Source organism: Bison bison, unplaced genomic scaffold, assembly GCF_000754665.1.
Source record: "Bison bison bison isolate TAMUID 2011002044 unplaced genomic scaffold, Bison_UMD1.0 scf7180017864471, whole genome shotgun sequence".
NCBI lineage: Eukaryota > Metazoa > Chordata > Mammalia > Artiodactyla > Bovidae > Bison > Bison bison.
The window spans coordinates 30,336,260-30,363,334 of NW_011495032.1; the positions used below are offsets into that span (position 1 = coordinate 30,336,260).

Here is a 27,075-nt window from a genome sequence, read left to right on the forward strand (position 1 = left end):
GTGTCAGACTTTATTTTTCTGGGCTCCAAAATCACTATAGATGGTGACTGCAGCCATGAAATTAAAAGATGCTTACTCCTTGGAAGGAAAGTTATGACCAACCTAGATAGCATATTCAAAAGCAGAGACGTTACTTTGCCAACAAAGGTTTGTCTAGTCAAGGCTATGGTTTTCCCTGTGGTCATGTATGGATGTGAGAGTTGGACTGTGAAGAAGGCTGAGCGCCAAAGAATTGATGCTTTTGAACTGTGGTGTTGGAGAAGACTCTTGAGAGTCCCTTGGACTGCAAGGAGATCCAACCAGTCCATTCTGAAGGAGATCAGCCCTGGGATTTCTTTGGAAGGAATGATGCTAAAGCTGAAACTCCAGTACTTTGGCCACCTCATGGGAGGAGTTGATTCATTGGAAAAGACTCTGATGCTGGGAGGGATTGGGGGCAGGAGGAGAAGGGGACGACAGAGGATGAGATGGCTGGATGGCATCACTGACTCGATGGACGTGAGTCTGAGTGAACTCCGGGAGCTGGTGATGGACAGGGAGGCCTGGCGTGCTGCGATTCATGGGGTCGCAAAGAGTCGGACACGACTGAGCGACTGATCTGATCTGATCTGATCTGATTCTAGACGTAGAGGATGGAGCAGTGAGCAAAACAAGAGTCTGTTAAGAATCCTATATTACTTCTAAATGGTGGACTGAATCAACATTTAAATTTATATCTTAATCCCTTTGGGTGGATTGTATTAAAAAAAAGCAGTCAACTTCCCTGAAAACATCGTGACAAACTATCAAGAGACTAATACAAAATGGACCTGAAGTAAAGCTCTCACGAGCTCTTACTTCTTTGGTCAATAAGAGCTTAAAACAGTGTCATATGCCTGCTATGTAGAGGGGTAGGGGATGGCTTGTTGAAGATCACAAAGCAACTGAGTGGCAGAGTTAGGAATTACATCTAGACTTTCAAGTCATCAGTCCAATGATTTTTCTGAGGACTGCTGCTGCTGCTGCTGCTGCTGGTAAGTCGCTTCAGTCATGTCCGACTCTGTGCGACCCCATAGGCGACAGCCCACCAGGCTCCCCCATCCCTGGGATTCTCCAGGCAAGAACACTGGAATGGGTTGCCATTTCCTTCTCCAATGCATAAAAGTGAAAAGTGAAAGTGAAGTCGCTCAGTCGTATCCGACTCTTCGAGATCCCATGGACTGCAGCCTACCAGGCTCCTCCGCCCATGGGATTTTCCTGGCAACAGTACTGGAGTGGGGTGCCATTGCCTTCTGAGGACTAGCCTGCCTCTATTTATTAAATGGATCTTCACAATTTTAGAGCCAGTTACATTTTTTTTCCCTGTAAAATTACCCATTAGTGAAAATATATAGGTTAAATATGACTATTTTCCTGGTTCTACTATGATGTGATAAAAAGACTGGATGCAATCTCAGTTTTATTAAAAATATATATGCATACATGAGTATGGAGAATTCTCTTCATTATATTTTTATGTACTTTAAGCATTTTCTATAACGAACATCAATCACTTTTACAGTTGGAAAGGTAAAACAGGAGTTTTAAATAACTTACCCCTACTCCAAACCACAAAAAATTAGGTTAACTGAAATGCTTAGAGAAAAGATGATTAACACAGTGTTAACCAGACACATAACCAGAAACTTGGTAAGAAATGTGTCTGGGGGAGACAACAGCCATCTATTCAAGTGACCAAATGGCTTCAAAAAACAATAGCGGCCTCACCAGCTAGGATTGTGTTTACAAATGCATGGTGTTTATCAAGTGGCTTAATGGCATAAAGGGTCAGGTCAGCCCTGAGGATTACACAAAAGTCTTGCCTGTATCAGCAGACGTTCCGAAACATTTCAATGTGTGAATATAGGAGCCACGAGGCCAAGGTGAAATGTTATTTACCAAGTTACTCTTTGACCAAAGTTTAAAAGCCGAAACAACGAGCATTGTGCTCCAGTTTTTTATCAAGGAGAACCTTTACTCACTCAATAAATACACTGAAGAGCAGGCAGTCATGTAGCCTAAGAGGAGCAGAATTCCATCTTGTAAGTCAGTCTCCTTCTTCTGCCCCTCACAAAATCTGTACGCTCTCTGGGCTTCAGTGTTCCTACGCTAAAAATGTTGACATGGTCTCTACAGGTCCTTCCATCTTTGTTAGTTTTGATTCTAGAACGCAGGCAGGGGAGTTAGAGAACTATGGAGAAAGTTCTTTAATATGCTCTTCTTCAACACCAGAGGGAGAGAGAGGGTGGGGGGGAGAGAGAGAGAGAGAGAGAGGGAGGCAGAGGGAGAGAGAGAGAAAGAGATAATAGAGCAAGAGAGAGAAACACTAAGCAGATGCAAACCACCGGTTCCTCAGCAAAGGCACCTAGGAGGAGTCATCCAAATTCCCTAGAGCTGCTGGGAGAATCCCACACCTCATTACAATACTTGCTGAGTGGCTTCGTCCCAAGAAAAGCCACAGAAAGGAAATATCATTAAAAAAGCGTATATGCATTGGGGGGAAGCTGTTCCCTCCCTAACACCCGACTCAGCCAAGGCTGTTGTTCCCTATTGTTGAACAGGATGTAACAGGACTGCCAAGCACAGCCCAGGAACCTGCTAATTAGGTGCACCGACAGTGTTTGTTTTGGAACCATTTACCAACAGAGGAATGTGTCAGGCTGATTAGTGAAAAAAGGGTATGTAATGTATGTGTATTCGAGTCCAGATGAGGGCATAATCCAGGTATTTGGTCTGTTTGTGCAGGGACTCACAGAAACTGAAGGCTGAGCAAATAGGAAGCTACGAGGGAAGACCAGCGTCTGCGTGGTGCTTCTCCCGCCTCCTCCTGCGGAGTTTTCTCCTACTCCCCTGACTCCCACCAAAAGATTCCTGCCCAAACGTGAAACTCTCTTTCATGAAATGACAAAACTCTAATGGGTTGCCCAGAAAAATGGAAGAGCCTTTGTAAGGTCGCTGACAGATTCAGAGTTTGATAATTTTCTAGGCACGGTAAGTGGCAACTCAGGCAAAGCCATCTCCACGGTTACCTTCCATGAACAAATCAAAGGAAACTAGGGCGATGGGAAACACAGCTCTTAATGGACTGTTGAAGATGTGCTAAGAACTGCCCATCTCAGCATCTTCTGTGTGAAGAAGTAATTCTATACATCATAACAAAGCAGTTTTCTTTCTCTAGTTTTAAACAAACCTTTTAAAGGTTGGACTACAGTTAGTTACTTGAAGCTTCATGTCTTGATGAAGCTTAAAGAAGGGCAGAGGGTGCCAAGACAAAGAACAAAGTCCATGCCCCAACAAGTTCAGGTCCTGAGGGGCAGGATGATGTGAATTGCAATGAGATGCAAAATGACAAAGGCCAATTCCAGAGGTCAAGGTGTTGGGAGGAGTCCCTGTGCTCTTTGGTACAAGCTAGACATTTCTGGAGTTTGGCCAAAATGGATGAAAGTGATGGAGCTTGAACTGAATTCTTTAGGAGACTTTTTTTTTTTTTTCTTCTGTAAGCTAACCTGACAAAGGGCTTGCCAGGTGGCTCAAAGAGCAAAGACTCTGCCTGCAATGTGGGAGACCTGGGTTTGATCCCTGGGTTGGGAAGCTTCCCTGGAGGAGGGCATGGCAACCCACTCTAGTATTCTTGCCTGGAAAATCCCGTGGAGGGAGGAGCCTGGCAGGCTACAGTCCATGGGGTCACAAAGAGTTGGACACCACTGAGAGACTAAACACAGCACAACCTGACAAAATAGATTTCAAAAGTGAAAAAGAGGATAAGGCCTCTTAGAAACTCACTCACTATGGGCTGTTCCATTCGGCCAGTGTTTGTTCTCAATAGACAACTGTTCGGAATGTTCTGTGAATGTGTGCAGACTGGATGTGGTGTCAGAGTATGTTAACTCAACCGGTAAGAGTTTGCTGTTGTTAAGTTCAGGGTCCTGTATGCAATCGTGGTTTCTTAAAGGAGGGGAGGAAGTTGCTAACTACTAGCTAACACTCAGTCTGCTTCTCCAAGTCCCTAGTGCTTCAACAAAACATGTAACGCTTTGAGAAGACTAACCAGGGAGCCGCAGATGCCCTAACACAGGAAGAACACATGCTCGGCGATGCCTTCCCAGGACAAGGGCATGTCATCACTCTCCCTAGGCCAACACTCATGCCAGAGAATTACTTGAAATGATAGATCAGCTGCTTCAACCTTATGTAGAAAGCTGCAGTGTTACTTCAGACTTAAACTATGTTCCTCTGAGTGTTAGTCGTTCAGTCATGTCCGACTCTTTGCAACCCCATGGACTGTAGCTCGCCAGGCTCCTCTGTCCATGGGATTCTCCAGGCAAGAATACTGGAGTGAGTAGCCATTCCTTTCTCCAGAGGATCTTCCCAACCCAGGATTGAACCTGGGTTTCCTGCATTGTAGGCAGATTCTTTATTGACTGAACAACCAGGGAAGCCCAATGCTCCTCTAGCTTCATAAGTATTTTTTTCCAGGTTTATTGAGATACAGTTAACATATAATATTGCATTAGTTTCAGGCATACAACATGATAATTTGATGCAGGTACATGTTGCAGAAGGATCACCACAATAAGTTTAGCTAACTCCATCACCTTACATAGTCACAATTTTTTTTTCTTGTGCTGAGAACTTTTAAGATATATTCTCTTAGCAACTTTCAAATATATGATATAGTATTGCTATCTCCAATTCAATCTCTGGATTGGGAAGATCTTCTGGAGGAGGAAATGGCAACCTACTCCAGCATTCTTGACCGTGAAATTCCAAGGACAGAGGAGCCTGGTGGGCTATAGTCCACAGGGTTGCAGGGTCAGACATGACATAGCGACTAAGCCTGCTGCCGCCGCCACCACCATGCTATACAGTATTCATCTTATAAACGGAAATCTGTACCTTTGACCCCCTTAACTCATTTTGCCCACTGCATACCCGCCACCTCTGGCAACTGCTAATCTGTTCTGAGTTTGCTTTTTTAGGTCCCACATTATAGGTGATATCATACAATATCTGTCTTTCCCTGTCTGACTTTTTTCACTTAGTGCCAGTATTATAAATTCTCTTAACTAATCACTGCAGATGGTGACTGCAGCCATGAAATTGAAAGATGCTTGCTCCTTGGAAGAAAAGTTATGACCAACCTAGACAGCATATTAAAAAGCAGAGACATTATTTTGCCAACAAAGGTCTGTATAGTCAAGTTTTTTCCAGTAGTTATGCATGGATGTGAGAGTTGGACTGTGAAGAAAGCTGAGTGCCGAAGAATTGATGCTTTTGAACTGTTTTGTTGGAGAAGACTCTTGAGAGTCCCTTGGACTGCAAGGAGATCCAACCCATCCATTCTAAAGGAAATCAGTCCTGAATATTCATTGGAAGGACTGATGCTGAAGCTGAAACTCCAATACTTTAGCCACCTGATGTAAAGAGCTGACTCATTTGAAAAGATCCTGATGCTGGGAAAAATTGAAGGCAGGAGGAAAAGGGGATGACAGAGGATAAGATGGCTGGATGGCATCACCGACTCAATGGACATGAGTTTGAGTAACCTCTGGGAGTTGGTGATGGACAGGGAGGCCTTGTGTGCTGCAGTCCATGGGGTCACAAAGAGTCGGACACGACTGAGTGACTGAACTGAACTAATCAGTTTTTTAAAAAAGCTCTGTCAGTATTCTTAATGAACACACATAACATACTTGGGAGAGCTGAACCAAACAGTAAATAGTTATGGGATGTTTACTATATGAAACCCACCAAATTCATGTGGTAGTGGTTTAGTCACTAAGTCATTCCCGACTGTTAAGACACCGTGGACTGTAGCCTGCCAGGCTCCTCTGTCCATGGGATTCTCTAGGCAAGAGTACTGGAGTGGGTTGCCATTTCCTTCTCCAGGGGATCTTCCTGATCTAGGAATTGAACAGGGGTCTTATGTGTTGCAGGCAGATTCTTTACTGACTGAGCTATGAAGGAAAACAAATTCATGTATTAATGTGTAATGTTCTTATAGTACTCTACATCAAAAGTGAAAATGAAAATCAAAATGTTAATTGCTCAGTTGTATCCAACTGAGTCACCCTATGGACTGTAGCCTGTTGGGCTCCTCTGTCCATGGAATTCTCCAGGCAGGAATACTGGAGTGGGTAGCTATTTCCTTCTCCAGCGGATCTTCCCAACCCAGGGACTGAACCAGAGCTTCCCTTGTGGCTCAGACGGTAAAGAGTCTGCCTGCAATGCGGGAGACCCGGGTTTGATCCCTGGGTCAGGAAGATCCTCTGGAGAAAGAAATGGCAACCTATTCCAGTACTCTTGCCTGAAAAATCCTATGGATGGAGGAGCCTGGCAGGCTATAGTCCATGGGGTCACAGAGTCAGACGTGACTGAGTGACTTCACTTTCTTTCTTCTTTTCCGGCACTGCAGGCAGATTCTTTACATCTAAGCCACCAGGGAAGCCCATTCCATATCTAAATACAGCCCCAAATGGGAGTGGGGTCATTAAATCTTAAAGTGCAATGTTTTCCATACTGGAAAACCTGTGGGGATGGCTTGTCTGTGGCATGAAAAATTCAACATGGCTGAATGGATCAGATTGAAAGGATGGAACTGATTTATGATAGCTGGTATATTTTGTTAAGTCTTATGTTAAAATGCATGCAGAGTATTATCTAAGAGGAAGCATTTATGTCCTTGTGATGTGGAAACATTTCAAGATTGAGGACTGGCACCTTCACAGACATGTGTGAAGCAGGATGGCTTCCTTAGCAGCATTCTGTCCTTAGTAACAAAAGAAGATCAATGCTATGCAGAGATATTGGAAAGAAAGCTGGATAGAAGGTAATTTTAAGATTAAAAAAAAACACACACCTAAGTTCTGGGTCATTCTGTGGGTTTATGTGACTTTTTTGCTTTTATACTGATTGCTTTCTCTTACATCTTAGGGCTGTTATCGGTCTAATCTTCTGATTTGTCTTTCTGAGAATTTAGAGCCCTTATTTCTTACTCTCCATCAAGAAGGCTGTGTTTTGTCATTCCTCCTTCCTCAGGATGTAGACCTGGACCTTTGTTTTCACAGAAGGTCCCTCTCTCCTAGAGCTGAGCTCTCTTTTCAGTCCTCTACAGGAGTAAATGCTGGATTAGGCTCAAGTAAAGCAGTTTTGTGATTCTGGATCTTTCTACTGTATTCAAAATCTTGCAACCTGGATTTCAGTGTTTTCCTATTTAAAGGAGAGAGGTATGTATTTAATCTGGGATGTCCCTTCCTAAACCTGATAAAGGCAGGCCCTCATTCCACAGGTACCCCCGGCTGAACATGGCCTGCCCCGGCTGCACAGAGGGGGAAGCCTGGCTGTGATCCCCTTTCCCAGCTCCCCCGCCCCCTCAGGATAGCCCTTTGGGGGTTCACAAAACAAAGGCAGAGCTTTCCCCCAGCCCAATCTAACTCCAGCTCACTGCTCCAAGTATAAAAAAAAAGTCCAGGTTGGCAAATAAAGGGAAAATTGTAAAGAACAGTTTTGTGGGGAGGTTTCTTTAATAACAGGTACATACGATTTTCAAATTTCTTTTAGGGGGTATGCTGCAAAAACAGTTTGAAGACTATAGGTACAGAAAAAAACAGTGATGTACAATGAAAAAAGCACAGATTTTAGAGTCAGATATATCTGGCTTCACGTTTTGGCTTTATCTCTTGGGCCAAGTTAATTGCCTCCTTTGAAACTAGGTTTCCTCATTATAAAAATGGAGGTAACAATACTTCCTCAGAGGACTGGCAGAAGAATTAAATGATGAGATATGAAAACTGCTGGCACTAGTAAGTATTACTGCGATTCCCCTACAAGCCCAGAATAGTGGCTATGTCAGCCAGAGGTGCTGTTCTAAAAATTAATACTAGGGTTTTACTTCTAAATTACACATTTGTGAAGTTTCCTTCTGCAGAACAATTCATTTAATAAGGAAAAGAAAGTCTTAAGAGTTGACCAATGTTTGATAATGTTGTTGTTTAATCACCAAGTCATGTCCAACTCTTTTGTGACTCCATAGACTGTAGCCCGCCAGGCTCCTCTGTCCATGGAATTTTCCAGGCAAGAATACTGGAATGGGTTTCATTTCCTTTTCAAGGAGATATTCCCAATCCAGGGATCGAACCCACGTCTCCTGGATTGGCATGCAGATTCTTTACCACTGAGGCACCTGGGAAGTCCTGGTGATATATGGCCATAATCAAATAAGCATGTTAGAACTGGGTATATGCTGATACTGAAGTGCATGAATCAGTGCTTTAGAGCTCAACGTGGAGTTTTCTCCTCTGTTTAGAAATTGTGGAACATCTTTCTACTCACAGTGCATGTCATTCCCCTTAGTGGAACCCCAGGTCGACCCCCTCCACTGTGGCTCCTCCCATGTGTGAACACAGCTGCCTGGTGGCTTGTCTGTCTCTTACTGGAGACTGTCAACTATTTGTGAGCAAGGAGCACGCCGGGTTCACTTTGTGTCTCCAGAACCCAGCCCAGTGCACAAACATAATATGCTCAGTGAATCATTTATTGAAGGAATGAATAGTTCTAATGCTTGTGGAATGTTCTTTACTGAATTGTAATTATGTTGTTCACATGATAGTTGGGTCTGAAAGGATATTAAATATAGTTCTGAGGGCACAGGGGTGTTGGATTTAGCAAGATGGTTTAGATACGTATGTGGTAACAATTTCACTAAAACTAAATTTCTAGGATTTTCACATATAGATTTTTAAAACATATTTTACTATGGAAAATGTCAAACATATTCAGAAAGTAGAGAGGATAGTATAATAAACCCCTGCACACCTATCACCTAGTTTCAATGATTATCTCGTTCATCTATATTCATCTTCTCCCTCCCACCATCAGATTATTTTGAAGCAAATCTGATTTATCATCACTTCATCTATAAAGATTTCAGTTATACATAGATTTTAAAATTTATCCCACTATTCAAATTTATTTTTATTTATATATGTGTATGTTGCTCAGTTGTGTTCAACTCTTTGTGACCCCATGGACTATAGTCTTCCAGGCTCTTGTCCATAGAGTTTTTCAGGCAAGAATACTGGAGTGGATTGCCATTTCCTTCTCCGGAGGATCTTCCTGACCCAGGGATTGAACCTGGGTCTCTTGTACCCCCTGCATTGGCAGGTGGATTCTTTACCACTAGCGCCAGCTTTACTTAGTACATCTTTATAGCTATGTTTTAAATCTGCAACTCTATTTCTGATTACAGTTTTCCTTCAGTAAATCTTTTATTAGGGTTTGTTTGTCCTTTTCCACTGACATGTATAATCCACTCCCAGCATTTAAGTGGAAATTGAACACCATGAGAAAGCTCAGCAGGTTCCTGGCAAGTATTATGAACCTGGAGTTCCAGGAAGGCTCAGGGCTCCTTCAAACTCAGACATCTGTGCAAGCAAATTAAGGGAACTGAATCTGACTAAGGGAGAAACAGAGGATTCCGACTGTATTCCTTCCTACAAGGTAAAGGCCTTATGAGCCCATGGCCGTGCAAATGTGGTCATTTTGGTTGTGAGAATCCAGCATCTTGGATCATGACAATAGGTATCTTAGAGGAGGGGTTCTTTCTCCTGCATGTGACTCAGAATCACATGGGGAGTCTTTGAAGATACTGATTCTGGGGATTTAAAGAAGCCAGATCTCACAGGAGATTCAGATGTGCAGTGAGAGAGGAGCACCTGTGTCCTGCAAGAGACAAGTACCGAGACTGAGGGCTTTAAACGTGTGTGCACCCCAGCACCCTGATTTTGGTTTCTAATATTCTCTATTAAAAAGGAACCGGGGCCCCCTGAAGAAATGGCTGCTTCTACGATTAGGGCAGGAATTATATAAGATGAGCTGGGAGCATTGGGCAGTGCTAGAAAGTAAGGAACTGCTCAACACCAAAACCTCCATAATCACTGTGATATGCCAAGGGGACACAGGAGCCAACTGAAAGAGTTAAATGGCTAAAACTGGAACGGTTTGAGTAACACAAGCAAGTGGTTTTGGATAACCCAAAGTACAAAATAAATACTTTTTATTTATTTTATATATTTTGGGCTCCCTGGTGGCTCAGATGGTAAAGAATCTGCCTGCAATGCAGGAGACCCAGGTTCGATCCCCTGGAGACGGAAATGGCAACCTACTCTAGTATTCTTGCGTGGAGAATTCCATGGATAGAGAAGCCTGGTGGGCTACAGTCCATGGGGTCACAGAGAGTCAGACACAACTGAGGGACTAACACACACACATAAAATAAATATGCATGAGTCCATACTGATATGAATAAATAATTGAAAAAATAAATGGGAAAGAAGAAACAAATCTCTTAGGCAGAAGAATTCCAAATGACTTTGTACATATTCCACTCATATAAGTCCCCACTGCTTAAGTGTGGGTCAAACATACTGACTTCCAGAAGGAAAGTATAAAAAGGAGATGGGAGTGGGTGGGGGATGAGTAACTTTGATGTGGAGACACAAAAACTATAGTGATCAGTCATGTTCATAGTATGTACCCATGATATGATATCATGATGAAATGACACTACCTCTTTGTTCTTTCTCCCAAACCCATAGAACCTGATATAATCATAAGAAAGACAATAAGTATGACCCAATAGAAGGACTGTACAAAATACCTGACCAGTACCCTGCAAAACTGTCAAGGCCATGAAAACAAAATCTGAAAGACTGGTACCACCACGAAGCAGAAAATGATGAAGCAATTAAATGTAATGTGACATTCTGGAACAGAAAAGATGACTAGGTAGAAACTAAGGAAATCAGAAAAAAAAAAAAAAAGCCTAGGGATTTCAGCTAATAATTGTATATCAATATTGGTTCATAAGTGTAACAAATGTACCATACTAATGTAAGGTGTTAATAGTGAAAACTGGGTATGGAACATAAAGGACTTTTCTGTACTATCTTTGTCATTTTTCTGTAAATCTAAAGTTGTTCTAATAGAGTTTATTAAAACTTTTCAGCTTTGACCTCTGAGCCAAATGTTCTGCTGAATGAACTGTTTTAACAGGTTTTATTTTTTAGGATAGGGCTTCCCTGGTGGCTCCGCAGTAAAGAATCCACCTGCTAACACAGGAGATATGGGTTTGATCTCTTGATCAGGAAGATACCCTAGAGAAGGAAATGGCAACCTGCTCTGGTGTTTGCCTGGGAAATCCCATGGACAGAGGAACCTGGCAGGCTATAGTACACAAGGTGCCAAAGAGTTGGACACAACTTAGCAACTAAACGACGACAACATTTTTAAGGTTTAGATTTATAGGAAAACTGAGTAGGTAGTACAGAGTTCCCATATTATGACTGACCTCCAGTTTTCCCGATTCTCGACATCTTGCATTAGTGTAGTAGTTTGTTACAATTAATGAACCAATATTGGTATATTATTAACTGAAGTCCACAGTTTAAAATAAAGAGTTATTCTGTGTTGTACGGTTCTATGAATTTTGACAAACGTATAATGTCATGTATGCACTATTACAGAATCATATAGAATAATCTCATTGCCCCCAAATTTCCTGTGCTTCACCTATTCAATTCCTCCCTACTCCCTCTCAAGACCCTGGCAATCATTGATTTTCTTATTGTCTGTATAGTTTTGCCTTTTTCAAAATGTCACATTCTTGGAATCATACAGTAACTTTTTCAGATTGGCTTCTTTCACTCAATAATATGCATTTAAGTTTCCTCCATGTCCTTTTGCGGCATAATAGCTCATTTCTTTTATCCCTGAATAATACTGCACTATATGGATAAACCACAGTTTCTTTATCCATCCACTTAGTAAAGGACAACTTGGTTGTTTCCAATTTGGGGCAATTAGGAATAAAACTGCTATAAATACCCATGTGTAGATTTTTAAGTGAACGTAAGTTATAAACTCATGTTATTTAAAGGTATATTGTTATTTTTCAAATATTTGGGTATTTTGCAGGTATCTTCCTATTATTGATTATAGTTTAATTTCATTATGGTCTGAGACCATACTTTGTATAAATTCTATTCTTTAAAATTTGTCCAGATGTGTTTAATGGCCCAGAATGTGATTTCTCTCTTAGTAAATATTCCATGTGAGCTTGAGAAGAATGTATATTCTGTTTTTGGATGGACACATGAATTGACATGGATGTCCATTAGATTCACTTGGTTGATAGTGCTTTTCAATTACTATACATTCACTGATTTTCTGCCTATGGGATCTGTCAGTTACTGACAAAGGGGTGCTGAAGTCTCTAGCTATAATAATTATTACTTGCTCAGTTGTGTCTGACTCTTTGTTTCCCTATGGACTGCAGCCCACCAGACTCCTCTGTCCACGGGATTTCCCAGGCAAGAATACTGGAGTGGACTGCCATTCTCTTCTCCAGGGGATCTTCCCAACCCAGGGTCTTCCACATTGCAGACACCAGGGAAGCCCAACTATAATAATGGATATACTTAAATATAATTGTGGATTCATCTGTTTCTCCATGCAGTTGTTGGTTTTTGCCTCATGCATTTTTGACTCTCTGTTCATACACACTAAAGATGGTTTTTTATTAAGAACTGATCCAGTTATCATTATATAATGCCCCTCTTTATCATGGTGTAAAGAATTGGTATTATTTCTTCCAATATTCAACAAAAGTCACCAGTGAAGCCATTTGACTTCTTCATGGGAAGAAGAAGAAAAAATTACTATTTCAATTTCTTGTTGAAGGCCTATTTATATTTCTATTTCTTCTTGAGTCAGTTTTGGTACTTTGTCTTTCTAGAAATTTATCCATTTAATCTAAGTGGTCTAACCTGTTGGCATGAAGTTGTTTATACTGCCTCTTAAAAATTGTTTTAATTGCTATACCTTTTTTCTTTCCTGATACTGGCAATTGGTATCTTCTCTCTTAATTTTTTGGTCAGCCCACCTAAAAGGCTATCAAGTTTGTTAATCTTTTCAAAGAACCAATTTGTGGTTTCATTGACTTATTGTTTTTCATTTCATTGACATCTTCTCTAATCTTAGTTCTTTCTTTCCTCCTGCTTGCTTTGGATTTACTTTGCTTTTCATAAGTTTCTTAAAGTGGAATTTTAGGTTATTAATTTGAGACCTTCTTTCCTCTTTTCTGATATAGGTGTTAATAGCTATAAATTCCTCTCAAAGAACTACTTAAGCTGCATTCCATACATTTTGATATTTTGCATTTCATTTTCACTCATTTAAAAATATTTTAGGGATGTCCCTGGCAGTACTTAAGACTTCACCTTCCAATGCAGGGGTTGCAGGTTCAATCCCTGGTTGGGGAGCTAAGATTCTACATGCTTCACAGCCAAAAACACCAAAACACAGACCAGAAGCAATATTGTAACAAATTCAATAAAGACTTACAAAACTTATTTTAAAAATTGATACATTAAAATGGTGAACTTAATGCTCTTTAAAATTTTTTTTAAATTTCTCTTTTGGTGGATTTCTTCTTTGACACATGGGTTTTTAGAGTACATTATTTAATTTCCAAATACTTTGGGGTTTTTCAAAATTTTTTTCTACTAGAGATCTTAATTCCATGTTTCAGAGAACACATCTGGTATGGTTTTAATCTTTTAAATTTATGGAGACTTCTTTTATGGCCCAGAATATATGGCATATTCAGTTGGAAGTATTTTTTTAATTTTTACTTTTTTATTAAACATTTTTTATTGCAGTATAATTCACATAAAACTCACTCTTTTAAAGTGTAAAATTCACTGCTTTTTAGTATATTCACAAGACTGTATAACCATCACCACTATCCAATTCTAGAACATTTGTATCCCCCCCCCCCCCAATAAATCCATGCTCATTACTAGTTATTCTCTTTCCCCCTTCCCCAGGCTCTAGGCACCTACAAATCTACTTTCTGTCTCTATAGATTTGTCTTTTGGGTACATTTCATATAAACAAAACATACATGGCCTTTTGTGTCTGGCTTCTTGCACTTAGCATAATGGCTTCAAGGTTCATCCACTCTGCAGCATATACTTCATTCCTTTTTAGATGGGATAATATTTCACTATGTGGATATATCACATTTTGTTTATCCAATCATTAGCTGATAGGCATTTATATTGTTTCTAATTTTTGATTACTATGAATACTGTTGCTATGAACATTTGTATACAAGTTTTTGTGTGGTATACATTTTTAAGAAGTATATAATCTTTAGGCTAAGTATATAATCTTGAGCTAAATAACAGTACTCAGGAATCTGGATGCAGGAGTGTGTGTGTGTGTGTGTGTGTGTGTAGGGAATCTTATGTTTCTGTGTCTGTCTTTCTGTGTGTAGGACCTAGATGTTTACAAATAATCTTTGGGTTTAAGAAGAGGCCAGAAGGGCTGAGTGGACTCTTAATATCTTAGCTTTACCACACATGCTTCAGCTCTCCCTGGCTAAGTGCCTCACCTTCTATTCTGAACCACAGAGTAAGTGAGCCCAGCAGGGTGGGAAATGAGCCATGACATTCATGCCCAGAGAAGCCAATGCACTTATGCACAAACAATGTATATTCCTATTATGCTTTTGGAATAAAAGGAAAAGTGATATGTATCATTTTATGACTCAAGAAACAGGCAACAGGAAAAACCTCACTCTTAAGTCAGGGGAAAAAAGTCGTCCATCAATCAATGGAAGTGATGATACCCAAATATTACTTTGGTTAGAAAAATAATCCCACATGGACTCCCACTTTTCTCTCCTTTGGATCCTAAAACTTTCATCACTAGACTGTGGTGCATCTACAGAGAAGAGCATGTGGTGAGCTAGACAGCTGTTCACCAGTGTCCTCTGCTTTTCTTCCTAGTCATCCATCCAGTTTGGGTCTTCCTCTGAGACTACGATTTCCATAGCCTATCACTTGACCCTGGGATGGTTGTGACAATTCTTCCACCCCCATCTTTATTCTAAAAAATGAAGCTGAATACTCTCTGTTACCAAATAAGGCAGATCTAGACTGTGGTTTTTTTGCAACTTTGTTATATCATTCTGGATAAAGGAAGCATGGTGAGTTGGAAATAAATGTAGGAAACCAAAGGGTAAAAAATATTCTCAAGGAAAATGGGAAATCTGATGCAGAGGCAGAGACAGAGACATAGTGCTTGACTAAAAGTTGGCCTGATCTGGCCCAATAACACCACATGTGACATATTCAGGTATACTGTTATAAGACAAGAGATTCTGTACCTGCTCGTTGAAATATCCTCAAAAGGGTAGAGGATCTCTCCATTGTTACAGATTTCACAGATGAACCCCTTCTGGCTACAAAGACTGCAGCTGTACACATGCGAGGTGGCAAATTTAATGACCTTGCCCAAGAATGGAGCCAGCTTTCCCTCTATTACCTGCAGAAAGAGAAACAGAACAGGGAAGAAAGCAAATTTATTGAGAACAAAAAGTCTTGTAGATGCAGGACTGGAATTCCTTTCCTTTACACAACAGGAAAACCTCTAATTATAATTTCTCAGCAACTCTGAGAAAGAAAAGACATAGTATTTTTGCTCCAAAAGAACTCTCTGGCTTAAACCACTGGGGGTTGAAAAATGAAGATGTTGAAAGTTCTCTTTTATTGCTCTTTTTCTGTAGTGTGTTGTAGCAGATAGAGGACCAACAAACGGGGAAGCCTACTTTCACAGACACAGTTATGGTGTAGTATACGAGGAGTGTGGCGGATTTCCCAAAACAGATTGAAAACATACAGGGTAACTACTGATGTAGAATTTTATGTTATGTTATATATTCAATAATATCTGTTTCCTAATGAGTTAATAGAATAGTTTTTTTTTTTCACCAGCTCACCTAAGAACATGTAACAAATGTGGAAAAATAGGTTTCTCTTGCTGCTGCTAAGTATCATAATAACAGACGTTGCAATTTGGCAGTCTGAGGACTATATTTAGCCTGAAGATGTTTTTTTTTAAATCTCTTAGTGTTTAAAAAAATGAGCCAATTTAATAATTGGGGGGGGTTTACATAAAAATTCAGATTTTTGGCTTCTTTTGAAAAATCATTACATCTGGCAAAACTAGGCCTGGATTCCAACATGATGACGATCCCGGCTGTGAGTAGAGGCTGCTGGCTCCTGCTAAGACATGTGCTCTTCAACTGACACTTGACTCCACGAGGCCCCAGTGTCTTGTCTTGAGTCTGCCTACCTCCCACGGCCCCCTCCCCTCAAACATTCATGAGTTTGGAGCCGATGGTTCATCAGAGCCCCCCTCACTTAACTAATAATGCACAGGCTTCAAAGACTTTAGCAGTTCCTATATTAACAAGATAAAATCTGCCTTTATTTCTCTCTTACTGAGGCACGTGCATATACATGCTGATTTTGATATAAGAAAAAAATGAAGATTGAATTTAATTTGGAAATAGCTGGATACTTTCAAATGAATCATAATTAAAATGAGAATTCTACATAAAAATAACATCTGAGAGCAGTAAATCATACTTAAAGAGATATTACAAGGTTGCTGCTGCTAAGTCGCTTCAGTCGTGTCCGACTCTGTGCAACCCCATAGACAGCAGCCCACCAGGCTCCCCATCCCTGGGATTCTCCAGGCAAGAACACTGGAGTGGGTTGCCATTTCCTTCTCCAATGCATGAAAGTGAAAAGTGAAAGTGAAGTCGCTCAGTCGTGTCCGACTCTTAGCGACCCCATGGACTGCAGCCTACCAGGCTCCTCCATCCATGGGATTTTCCAGGCAAGAGTACTGGAGGGGGTGCCATCGCCTTCTCCGTTAAGGTAAACAAATAGTAGTGGCTGATAATACAAAAGTAAAAGACTATAAGGAATATAAAAATGTATTCTGCAATTTCTTTACACACTAACAATGAAATATCAGAAAGAGAATGTAAAAAACCACCCCTTTTAAAACCACATCAAAACAGTAAAATAAAATACTTACGAATAAATCCCACCAAGAAGGTGAAAGACTTACATACTGAGAACCACAAAACATTAATAAAGGAAATTGAAGATGATTCAAAGAAATAGAAAGATATCCCATGCTCTTGGATTGGAAGAATTAATATTGTTAAAATGGCTATACTACCCAAACTAATCTACAGATTTAATGTGATCCTTATCAAATTAACTGTGAAATTTTTCACAGAACCAGAACTGATAACCCTGAAATCTATTGGCCCTTCCCTGGTGGCTCAGACAGTAAAGAATCAGCCTGCAATGTGGGAGACCTGGGTTCAATCCCTAGGTTGGAAAGATTCCCTGGAAAAGGGAAGGGCTATCCACTCCAGCATTCTTATATTCTGAGAACAACAAAACATTAATAAAGGAAACTGAAGATGACTCAAAGAAATAGAAAGATATCCCATGCTCTTGGATTGGAAGAATTAATATTGTTAAAATGGCAATACTACCCAAAGTAATCTACAGATTTAATATGATCCCTATCAAATTACCCATGACATTTTTCAAAGAATCAGAACAGATAATACAAAAATATCTATACACAATGATAAAAAGCCCAGATTTCCCAAAGCAATCCTGAGGAAAAAGAACAAAGCAGGAAGCATAACTTTATCAGATTTTAGACAATACTACAAAGCTACAGTAATCAAAACAGTATGGTACTGGCACAAAAAGAGACATATGGATCAATGGAACAGAATAGAGAGCCCAGAAGTAAACCCACACACCTATGGTCAATAAATCTTGACAAAGAAGGCAAGAAAATAAAATAGGAAAAAGACAGCCCCTTTAGCAAGTAGTGCTGGGAAAGCTGAACACCTGCATGCAAATTAAATTTGAACACACCCTCACACCATATACAAATATAAATTCAAAATGAGTTAGATACTTAAATATGACATAATACTCCTAGAAGAGAATAGAGGCAAAACATTCTCTGACATAAATTGTACCCGTGTTTTCTTAGGTTAGTCTCCCAAGGTAACAGATATAAAAGCAAAAATAAACAAATGGGACCTAATCAGACTTATAAGCTTTTGTACAGCAAACAAAACCATAAATAAAACAAAAAGATAACCCATAAACTGGAGAATACATTTGCAAATGATGTTACCAAGAAGAGCTTCAGTTCAGTTCAGTCGCTCATACCTGTCCAACTCTTTGTGACCCCATGGACCACAGCACACCAGGCCTCCTGGTCCTTTAACTCCCGGAGGTTACTCAAACTCATGTCCACTGAGTCAGTGATGGCATCCAACCATTTCATCCTCTGTCATCCCCTTCTCCTCCTGCCCTCAATCTTTCCCAGTATCAGGGTCTTTTCAAATGAGTCAGTTCTTTGGATCAGGTGGCCAAAGTATTGGAGTTTCAGCTCCAACATCAGTCCTTCCAATGAATACCCAGGGCTGATCTCCTTTAGGATGGACTGGTTGGATCTCCTTGCAGTCCAAGAGACTCTCAAGAGTCTTCTCCAGCACCACAATTGAAAAGCATCAGTTCTTTGGTGCTCAGCTTTCTTTATAGTCCAACTCTCACATCCATACATAACCACTGGAAAAAACATAGCCTTGACTATACAGACCTTTGTTGGCAAAATAATGTCCCTGCTTTTTAATATGCTGTCTACGTTGGTCATAACTTTCCTTCCAAGGAGTAAGCATCTTTTAATTTCATGGCTGCAATCACCATCTGCAGTGATTTTGGAGCCCCCAAAATAAAGTCAGCCACTGTTTCCACTGCTTCCCTATTTGCCATGAAGTGATGGGACCGGATGCCATGATCTTAGTTTTCTGAATGTTGAGCTTTAAGCCAAGTTTTTCACTCTCCTCTTTCAACTTTCATCAAGAGGCCCTTTGGTTCTTCACTTTCTGCCATAAGAGTGGTGTCATCTGCTTATCTGAGGTTATCGATATTTCTCCCAGCAATCTTGATTCCAGCTTGTGCTTCTTCCAGCCCAGTGTTTCTCATGATGTACTCTGCATAGAAGTTAAATAAGCAGAGTGACAAAATACAGCCTTGACGTACTCCTTTTCCTGTTTGGAACCAGTCTGTTGTTCCATGTCCAGTTCCAACTTTTGCTTCTTGACCTGTACACAGGTTTCTCAAGAGGTAGGTCAGGTGGTCTGGTATTCCCATGTCTTGAAGAATTTACCACAGTTTATTGTGATCCACACAGTCACAGGCTTTGGAATAGTCAATAAAGCAGAAATAGATGTTTTTCTGGAACTCTCTTGCTTTTCTGATGATCAAGCGGATGTTGGCAATTTGATCTCTGGTTCCTCTGCCTTTTCTAAAACCAGCTTGAACATCTGGAAATTCAGGGTTCACATATTGCTGAAGCCTGGCTTGGAGAATTTTGAGCATTACTTTACTAGCATGTGAGATGAGTGCAATTGTGCAGTAGTTTGAGCACTCTTTGGCATTGCCCTTCTTTGGGATTGGAATGAAAGCCAACCTTTTCCAGTCCTGTGGCCATTGCTGAGTTTTCCAAATTTGCTGACATATTGAGTGCAGCACTTTCACAGCATCATCCTTTAGGATTTGAAATAGCTCCACTGGAATTCCATCACCTCCACTAGCTCTGTTTGTAGTGATGCTTCCTAAGGCCCACTTGACTTCACATTCCAGGATGTCTGGCTCTAGGTGAGTGATCACACCATTGTGATTATCTGGGTCATGAAGCTCTTTTTTGTACAGTTCTCCCATACCATTTCTGTACTGTATAGAGCCCATCTTTGCATGAAATGTTCCCTTGGTATCTCTAATTTTCTTGAAGAGATCTCTAGTCTTTCACATTCTGTTGTTTTCCTCTATTTCTTTGCATTGATTGCTGAGGAAGGCTTTCTTATCTCTCCTTGCTATTCTTTGGAACTCTGCATTCAATGGGTATATCTTTCCTTTTCTGATTTGTGTTTCATTTCTCTTCTTTTCTGGAGAAGGCACTGGCGACCCACTCCAGTACTCTTGCCTGGAGAATCCCATGGACGGAGGAGCCTGGTAGGCTGCAGTCCATGGGCTCGCGAAGAGTCGGACATGACTGAGCGACTTCATTTTGACTTTCACTTCTCTTCTTTTCACAGCTATTTGTAAGGTCTCCTCAGGCAGCCATTTTGCTTTTTTGCATTTTTCTTGGGGATGGTCTTGATCCCTGTCTCCTGTACAATGTCACGAACCTCTGTCCATAGTTCATTAGGCACTCTGTCTATCAGATCTAGTCCCTTAAATCTATATCTCATTTCCACTGTATAATCATAAAGGATTTGATATAGGTCATATCTGAATGGTCTAGTGGTTTTCCCCACTTTCTTCAATTTAAGTCTGAATTTGGCAATAAGGAATTCATGATCTGAGTCACAGTCTCTTCCCAGTCTTGTTTTTGCTGACTGTATAGAGCTTCTCCATCTTTGGCTGCAAAGAATATAATTAATCTGATTTTGGTGTTGGCCATCTGGTGATGTCCATGTGTAGAGTCTTCTCTTGTGTTGTTGAAGAAGGTGTTTGCTATGACCAGTGCATTCTCTTGGCAAAACTCTATTAGCCTTTGCCCTGCTTCATTCTGTACTCCAAGGCCAAATTTGCCTGTTACTCCAGGTGTTTCTTGTACTGTTACCACAGTCAATTTTAGAACATTTCCTCCACTCTCCTCCAAATCCCCACACCCATTGGCAGTCACTAATCTTTTCTCCCTAACCCATCCCACAAGCAATCTCTACTTTCTGTCTTCATAATTTTACCTACTCTGGATATTTCATGTAAATAGAATAATATATATAATATGTGGTGTTCTGTGACTGGCTTCTTTCACTTAGCATAATGTTTCAGGGTTGGTGTTGATTTTTTTAAAAAAATTATTTATTTATTTTTGGCTGCACTGAATCTTCATTGCTTTATGTGGGTTTTCTTTAGTTTCAGTGAGTGAGGGCTACTCTTTATTGCAGTATGTGGGCTTCTCACTGCAGTAGCTTCTCTTGTGGAGCATGGGCTCTAGACATGCAGGCTTCAGCAGCATGCAGGCTCAGTTCTTGCAGCTCGAAGGCCCTAGAGTGCAGGCCCAGTAGTTGTGGTGCACCCGTTCAGCTGCTCCACTGCATGCGGAATCTTCCTGGACCAGAGGTCAAACTTATGTCCCCACATTGGCAGGTGGATTCTTATCCATTGTGCCACCAGGGAAGTCCTGATTTAATAATGAAATAAGATTCTGGTTTTATTTATGGATGATAGCCTTTTTCCTTGAATCTATCCAGCATATATACTAATCAGGTTTATACATTACTTTCATTGTGTGTTATCTCTTCCCTCAAACCTTTGGTTGAATTCTTATTTTACCATTAGTAAAAACTCTTCATTCATTCATTTCAGAAAATTGCATTGAATTTGCTGAATTCCATGCATAGTCGGCATTGAATATACTTGGCTATTGATAGAAGCATGAACTAGACAAAACTGGAGCTTATATTTTGCCTCGTGTACAAGTGTCTCCATAGGCTAATTCAAAACTGTCTATCCAAATTCATTTTCCATTCCCTTGGTATTTATGTTCTGTTGTGAGGGAACTCTTCCCTGTGTAGAATATGCTTGTTCTTGCTTCTGTGCCTTCGCCAATGTATTTCTTCTATCAGGAGTTTCACTTCTTCTCTTAACACTTACTTAAATGTCACCCAGGATTCATGGCTCAGATCTATTCTGGCTTGATCTGGACAGTCATCTTTGGCTACTTCACCTGCCATGGATCTCTCGTGCTTCATATAACTTATTTTTATAACCACACAATTTAATATGGAAATTGATGTTCTCCTGTATTTTTTGCTATCCTTTAACATTTGATTGTTTTGCTTTTCCAACTGTAGATTGAAAATGTAAAAGTGGAGGTACTAAATGGTGATTTTGCCCATAAAAGTAAAATGGTGATTTTACTTATAAAAATGGCAATTTTATGTAAAGCAACCTAAAAGAATGTAAATTGCTTAAAGGCAGACTGAATCTCACACTAGTCTTAAATACCCTCTCTCTGCCAGGCATCTAGGTTCTTGCTGAATGATTGAGGATGTTTTCCAGTCTTTTTCCTTTGCTGCAACAGTCATATCTTTGCGCTATTTTTGTGTCACAACATTTTGAATCATTCCGCTGTGTGATTTGGGGAGGAGAGTGAAGAACATGTGAACTTGGTGGCAACTCAGCTAATTAGAAACCCTTCTTGCTTCTTTACACTTAAGTAATCGGTCTTCCTATTTGTCAGGTGAGGTTCAGGGCCATGTTTCAAAGTGCTGAAGTTGCTGGAATTTTTCCCTTCAGAAAAGCGAGGTAATACTCTGTAAGTTTATTTTAGAATTGACAAACATTTCTTTAATATTACAGGGAAGAAAACTTTACACTGATTTCAAAGGGTAAAGGTAAATTTTAGGAGATTTAATCTTGTTTTGAATATAACAACTAGCAATACTTGGAAGCTATTCTTGCTTCTGGTCGAGGCTTCAGCACTAACAGAAGCAGGGTCCAGGTATCTGGAGCTCATATCTCACAGCGGTATCTTTACTTGAGATACTTGCTTAAAAAGAAGTAAGATATCCTACCATCTCCTCCTGCCCTCAAGAATCGTGTTTTTCATTCCCACTTTCCTAGCCAACCTGGTGGGGTGTTGAGGTTAGGACCATATTCCACAAATATTAGGAAGATGGAAGCCTCAAAGAAAACCAAAGCTCGAGGAGCCTTTCTTTTTCACTTTTTCCCGGTCACAGGTTAATATAACTTTACATCCTTCCATCACAAGTCACAAGGCCATTCAGCTTTAGCATTTAGAAGACTGGTGGTTTGTAACCAGGCCCTCATTTGGATATGTTATAAGTGCTGGTGAAATAGACCTCTGAGATGAGGTTTAGTTATCCTAGGCTTAGTTATTTTCCCCAAGTGCCTGTTAATGTGAAGAAAATCATGACAAAGTAATTAGCAGAAAACATAGGTAGCTCTTCATCCATCTCCTCAATCTCCCTCATCTTCTCCATACACCAAATTGTTCTATCTCCTTGAGAAAAAGGCATATGTCCAAAACACAGTGAAATAGTTTGCTTCTGTTTTCCATTAAACTTAATTTCTTGTATGAAAGAAAGTCCTAGTCTGATTAATCTGGAGGTACTGCATATATGATTATTCCAGGGGTATCATAGGGACTTCGTGTTCAAAGAACACACACTTCCATTTGTAACTTAAAATTATGTGTCTTTTTTACTGCACTGTACAATAAAGACAAATGCAATATCAAGCTGATACCTTCTTCAGGAGTTTTCTATTTTTGACTTTCACCTTCTCTCTACAAATTATTTTCACTCTATCAACTCAGGTACTTCTAGAACTCAAGGAATAGTCAAATATCACTTTCCATGATCCCATAAACTGACAAATACACCAAATATGTTTACCCTTCTTGTGTGACAGTAGCCCACGAAAGCTGCTGGTCGAACTTCCAGCTCAAGGATACACACATTTTCCCCCCTCTTCTATTCTGGTCAAGATGGTCAGCACTGGAATTTGAGGCCTATGGCTTTCTTGCAGACTAAGACAACAGACTTTATTTGATTTGCCTTCTTGCAGAGCAATCAAAAATCACAATTAAGTTAAAAAATAACCTAGTGCTGCCTTCTCCAAACCACAGTTTGAGAAACAGCTGCTCATTACTCATGTGTGGCACCAGGAAATTGCAGTGTCATGTTCAAGGTCTGCAGCCAATAGAGATCTGTGGGATTGGGAAAAGGGCACAAATGATTCTTTTATGTCCGTTACCTTCACTCCCTTGGCACCATCACAAAATTCAAAATCTACACTGGGAGAAAGACGGAGCACTGGGGGACTTAGACAAGAAACAAGAAAGAAAAATCTCCTTCTCATTGAATGTATGCATCAACGAATTCCTTCCCCCTGATTTGCAAGTTACCTTCCATTTCAATACTGGCATTCCTCCGCCATTGTGTAGCATCTAGATTCTGGACAACTGTTGGGAAGACTTTGATGGGGAAGGCTGCTGCACTTGACAAATGGCCCCTCCTCTGAAAGTCTAACCAAAAGACCCCATTCATGTTCAACAAAGCCACCTGCCACTCACTAGTAACAAGCAAGCTTGGTGAAATGGAAGAATCAAAATTGTCACACACTGTAAAATGATTTCAAATATAATTTCGTTTGCATTTGCTTGGCCAGAGGATTCTGAAAGACAGCACTCACTATTTTCTTTCTGAGTGACATTTCTTAGCGTTAACAGGTGGGGACAGTGATGGTTAGTGATCTAGGCCTGGTGAGTTCCTGAAGATTTAGGAAAAACAGTTTGTGGAGTCTGCTCAAGTTTGGAAAGCTAACACATGCAAGAATAATTCTGCATTCTCATTTGATTCTAAATTTTACTCCTTTTTTCTTAAAAAAATTGATATGTAATGTTATATTAGATTCAGGTATACATTATAATGATTGGGTATTTTATATATTGCAAAATATCACCACAGTAAATCTAGTTAACTTAATTTTATTCCTCTTAGTAATAAATTCTTAAAAACAGAAAATAAAAAGAGTACTACCATATTATTTTTCTTAAAAACAGAAAATAAAAGGCATAGGGGATTTTCCTATTTCAAAAAGTTTGTTAAAATCCCATTTCTCCATAATTAGCCTTAAAGCTCCTTATCATGGCTCAATGCTGGGATGTTTGCAGAAAAACAGGAAACTGTGTCTTCTCTAATTAGCTGCTCCACACCCTTCTTTATCCATTATGGGACTGTTCTAACAGGATGAAGGTTCTGGCTAATCAAATACTTCACTCATGGTGGATTATGATGTCAACATTGAGCTCTTATCTGATTCTCTTCCAAGGGTGACAATCTCTACTTAGATTCTGGAACCTATGTTATAATTTGGGTTGTCTGGGTTGGCGTAATTGGGTCGATTTGTAAGTGGCCATCACCATTCCTATCAAGCAAATGCAAACGAAATCAAATTATACTTTGCATCCTGGTAGAAACTATCTCAGGGACTAAAAGAATTTCAATTTTCTCCAATGGCTGAATGGTAAAGCTGAACCCAAGAACATAAATTTCTTAATTCACAAAAACATATAGGATGGGGTCTACTTCAGTTTTTCCACATTATGGAAAGTGCCTCAATGGCTATAGGCTCGTGAAGCCATAACCTCATGGAACATCAGTAGAAGCATTTGCAAAGAGTAAGTACAATTATGTGGCCCACATATTCTGAGCCCCAAAGCAGGCCATATGGTCTCATATAAATGCATGTGTACTATTTACGGGGAAAGTAGATTAAGATATTTTAAGTTGAGACAGTTCAGGAAATTCTTATGGTATGATCAGCAGAATCTTACTTCTCTATTGAGTTAATTAGCTATGTGTCTAATATAAATCTGATTTAGGTCACAACTATTCATTTTGGCCCAGTTATGTCATTATTACTCACTGAAAAGTATATAAGGAAAGGCTCTAAGTCAGCAGCCCCCCAAGCTTTTTGGCACCAGGGACTATTTCATAAATTTTTCCACAGACCAGAGATGGAGGTGAGATGGCATCACTGACTCAATGGACATGAGTATGATCAAACTCCGTGAGATAGTGAAGGCCAGGAAAGCCTGGCATGCTGCCATTTATGGGGTTGCAAAGAGTCCGACACTACTGAGCAACTGAACAACAGTGAGAGGTTGGGTAGGATGTGGTGGGAGGGGGATGGTTTGGGGATGATTCTCATAAGGAATGAGCAACCTAGAGCCTTCACATGTGTAGTTTACAACAGGGATCATGCTCCTATGAGAACCTAATGCTGCCACTGATGTGACAGGAGGCTGAGCAATGTGAGCAACGGGATGCAGCTGTAAATAGAGATGAGCTGCTTGCCGCCGCTCACCTCTTGCTCTGTGGCCCAGTTCCTAACAGGCCATGACCAATACTGGTCTGTGGCCCAGGAACTGGGGACGCTTGCTTTAAATGGTTTCTTTAACTTGGCTAAAGGAGCCCAGAGAGGTGATGGGGAGCACCCTGGTAGCTCAGATGGTAAAGAATCTGCCTGCAATGCAGGAGATTGGGGTTCAATCCCCGGGTTAGCAAGATCCCCTGGAGAAGGGAATCACAACCCACTCCAGTATTCTTGGAGAATACTGCCTGGAGAATCCCATGGACAGAGGAGCCTGGCAGGCTATAGTCCACGGAGTTGCAAAGAATCGGACACAACTGAGCGACTAACATACACACACATACAAGGGAAAAACTAAGGCCCAGGGAGGTGATGGGGAGCTAAGATCACCTAGCTGGGTTATGTCAGGCCTTGGCACCCCCACTCCCGTCTCCTTAAGTATTCTTCACTGTTCTCAGAAGGGGCCCTAATGAGGGCATCTAGGGTCAGCCTGAGAATCCTGAAGTCACTGGATATGCACGGAGCCATCATACAGAAATGGAGGATTTCTAAACCGACTCAGTCCCTGCGTGGAAATAAGACGCGCAGGCTAGATTGGTCCAGGCTTACTCCCACAGTTTTGATCTGAACTGGATCTGTCTTTGGCTTATGTAAGGATTTATTTTCTAACATATTTACTCCTTGTACAAAAATCTCTTAAGTAGTCACATCTTGTGTAAATTTCTAAACACGGAGTATCATTCTTATTATTGAGTGAAGGACTGAGAAATTCATGAATTAAAGTAACATGAACTTCAATAAAAAAATTAAAAAAGATAAAGTAACATGAAATTCTATGATGAAAATGGACTTATTAACTTAAACCCTAGGCTATTTACCAAGAGAAGTAACTTTATTAAAGGAAGAAGCAACTGCGGCTGGAAAAAACCAAAGCAAACTAAATCAACTCCCTGAAAGCATGTATGTAAGAGAAAGTGAAGAAACAGTGCTTTTCAGAGGGACCTGTTGAGGACATCTTACCAACAACAAAAGACCCCATGTTTAAAGAAGTAGAGAAATAGAGGAGAAATTAAAGCAATGTTACCTGATGATGCGTGGGAATGACCCACCAAGGGTTAGGAGAGACATAAAAGGTAGAAAGCAAAGAATGAAAGGAGAAGTATGTAAAGAATGGAGTTAAAAAAAA

The 27,075-nt window shown here is 40.3% G+C and overlaps 1 protein-coding gene across 3 annotated transcripts in view; it reads right to left on the reverse strand.

Annotated features, from left to right (window-relative positions):
• The window catches only part of PLEKHM3 (pleckstrin homology domain containing, family M, member 3), a 224,568-nt gene that overhangs the window by 22,271 nt on the left and 175,222 nt on the right, over positions 1 to 27,075 (reverse strand). For 2 of the 3 annotated variants that reach the window (XM_010861065.1, XM_010861067.1), the window contains exon 7: positions 15,251 to 15,408. In XM_010861065.1, the coding sequence (XP_010859367.1) occupies positions 15,251 to 15,408 (158 nt within the window). Of the gene's footprint in view, positions 1 to 15,250; positions 15,409 to 27,075 lie in introns of those variants that run through there. The other variant, XM_010861069.1, reaches the window with a different exon arrangement.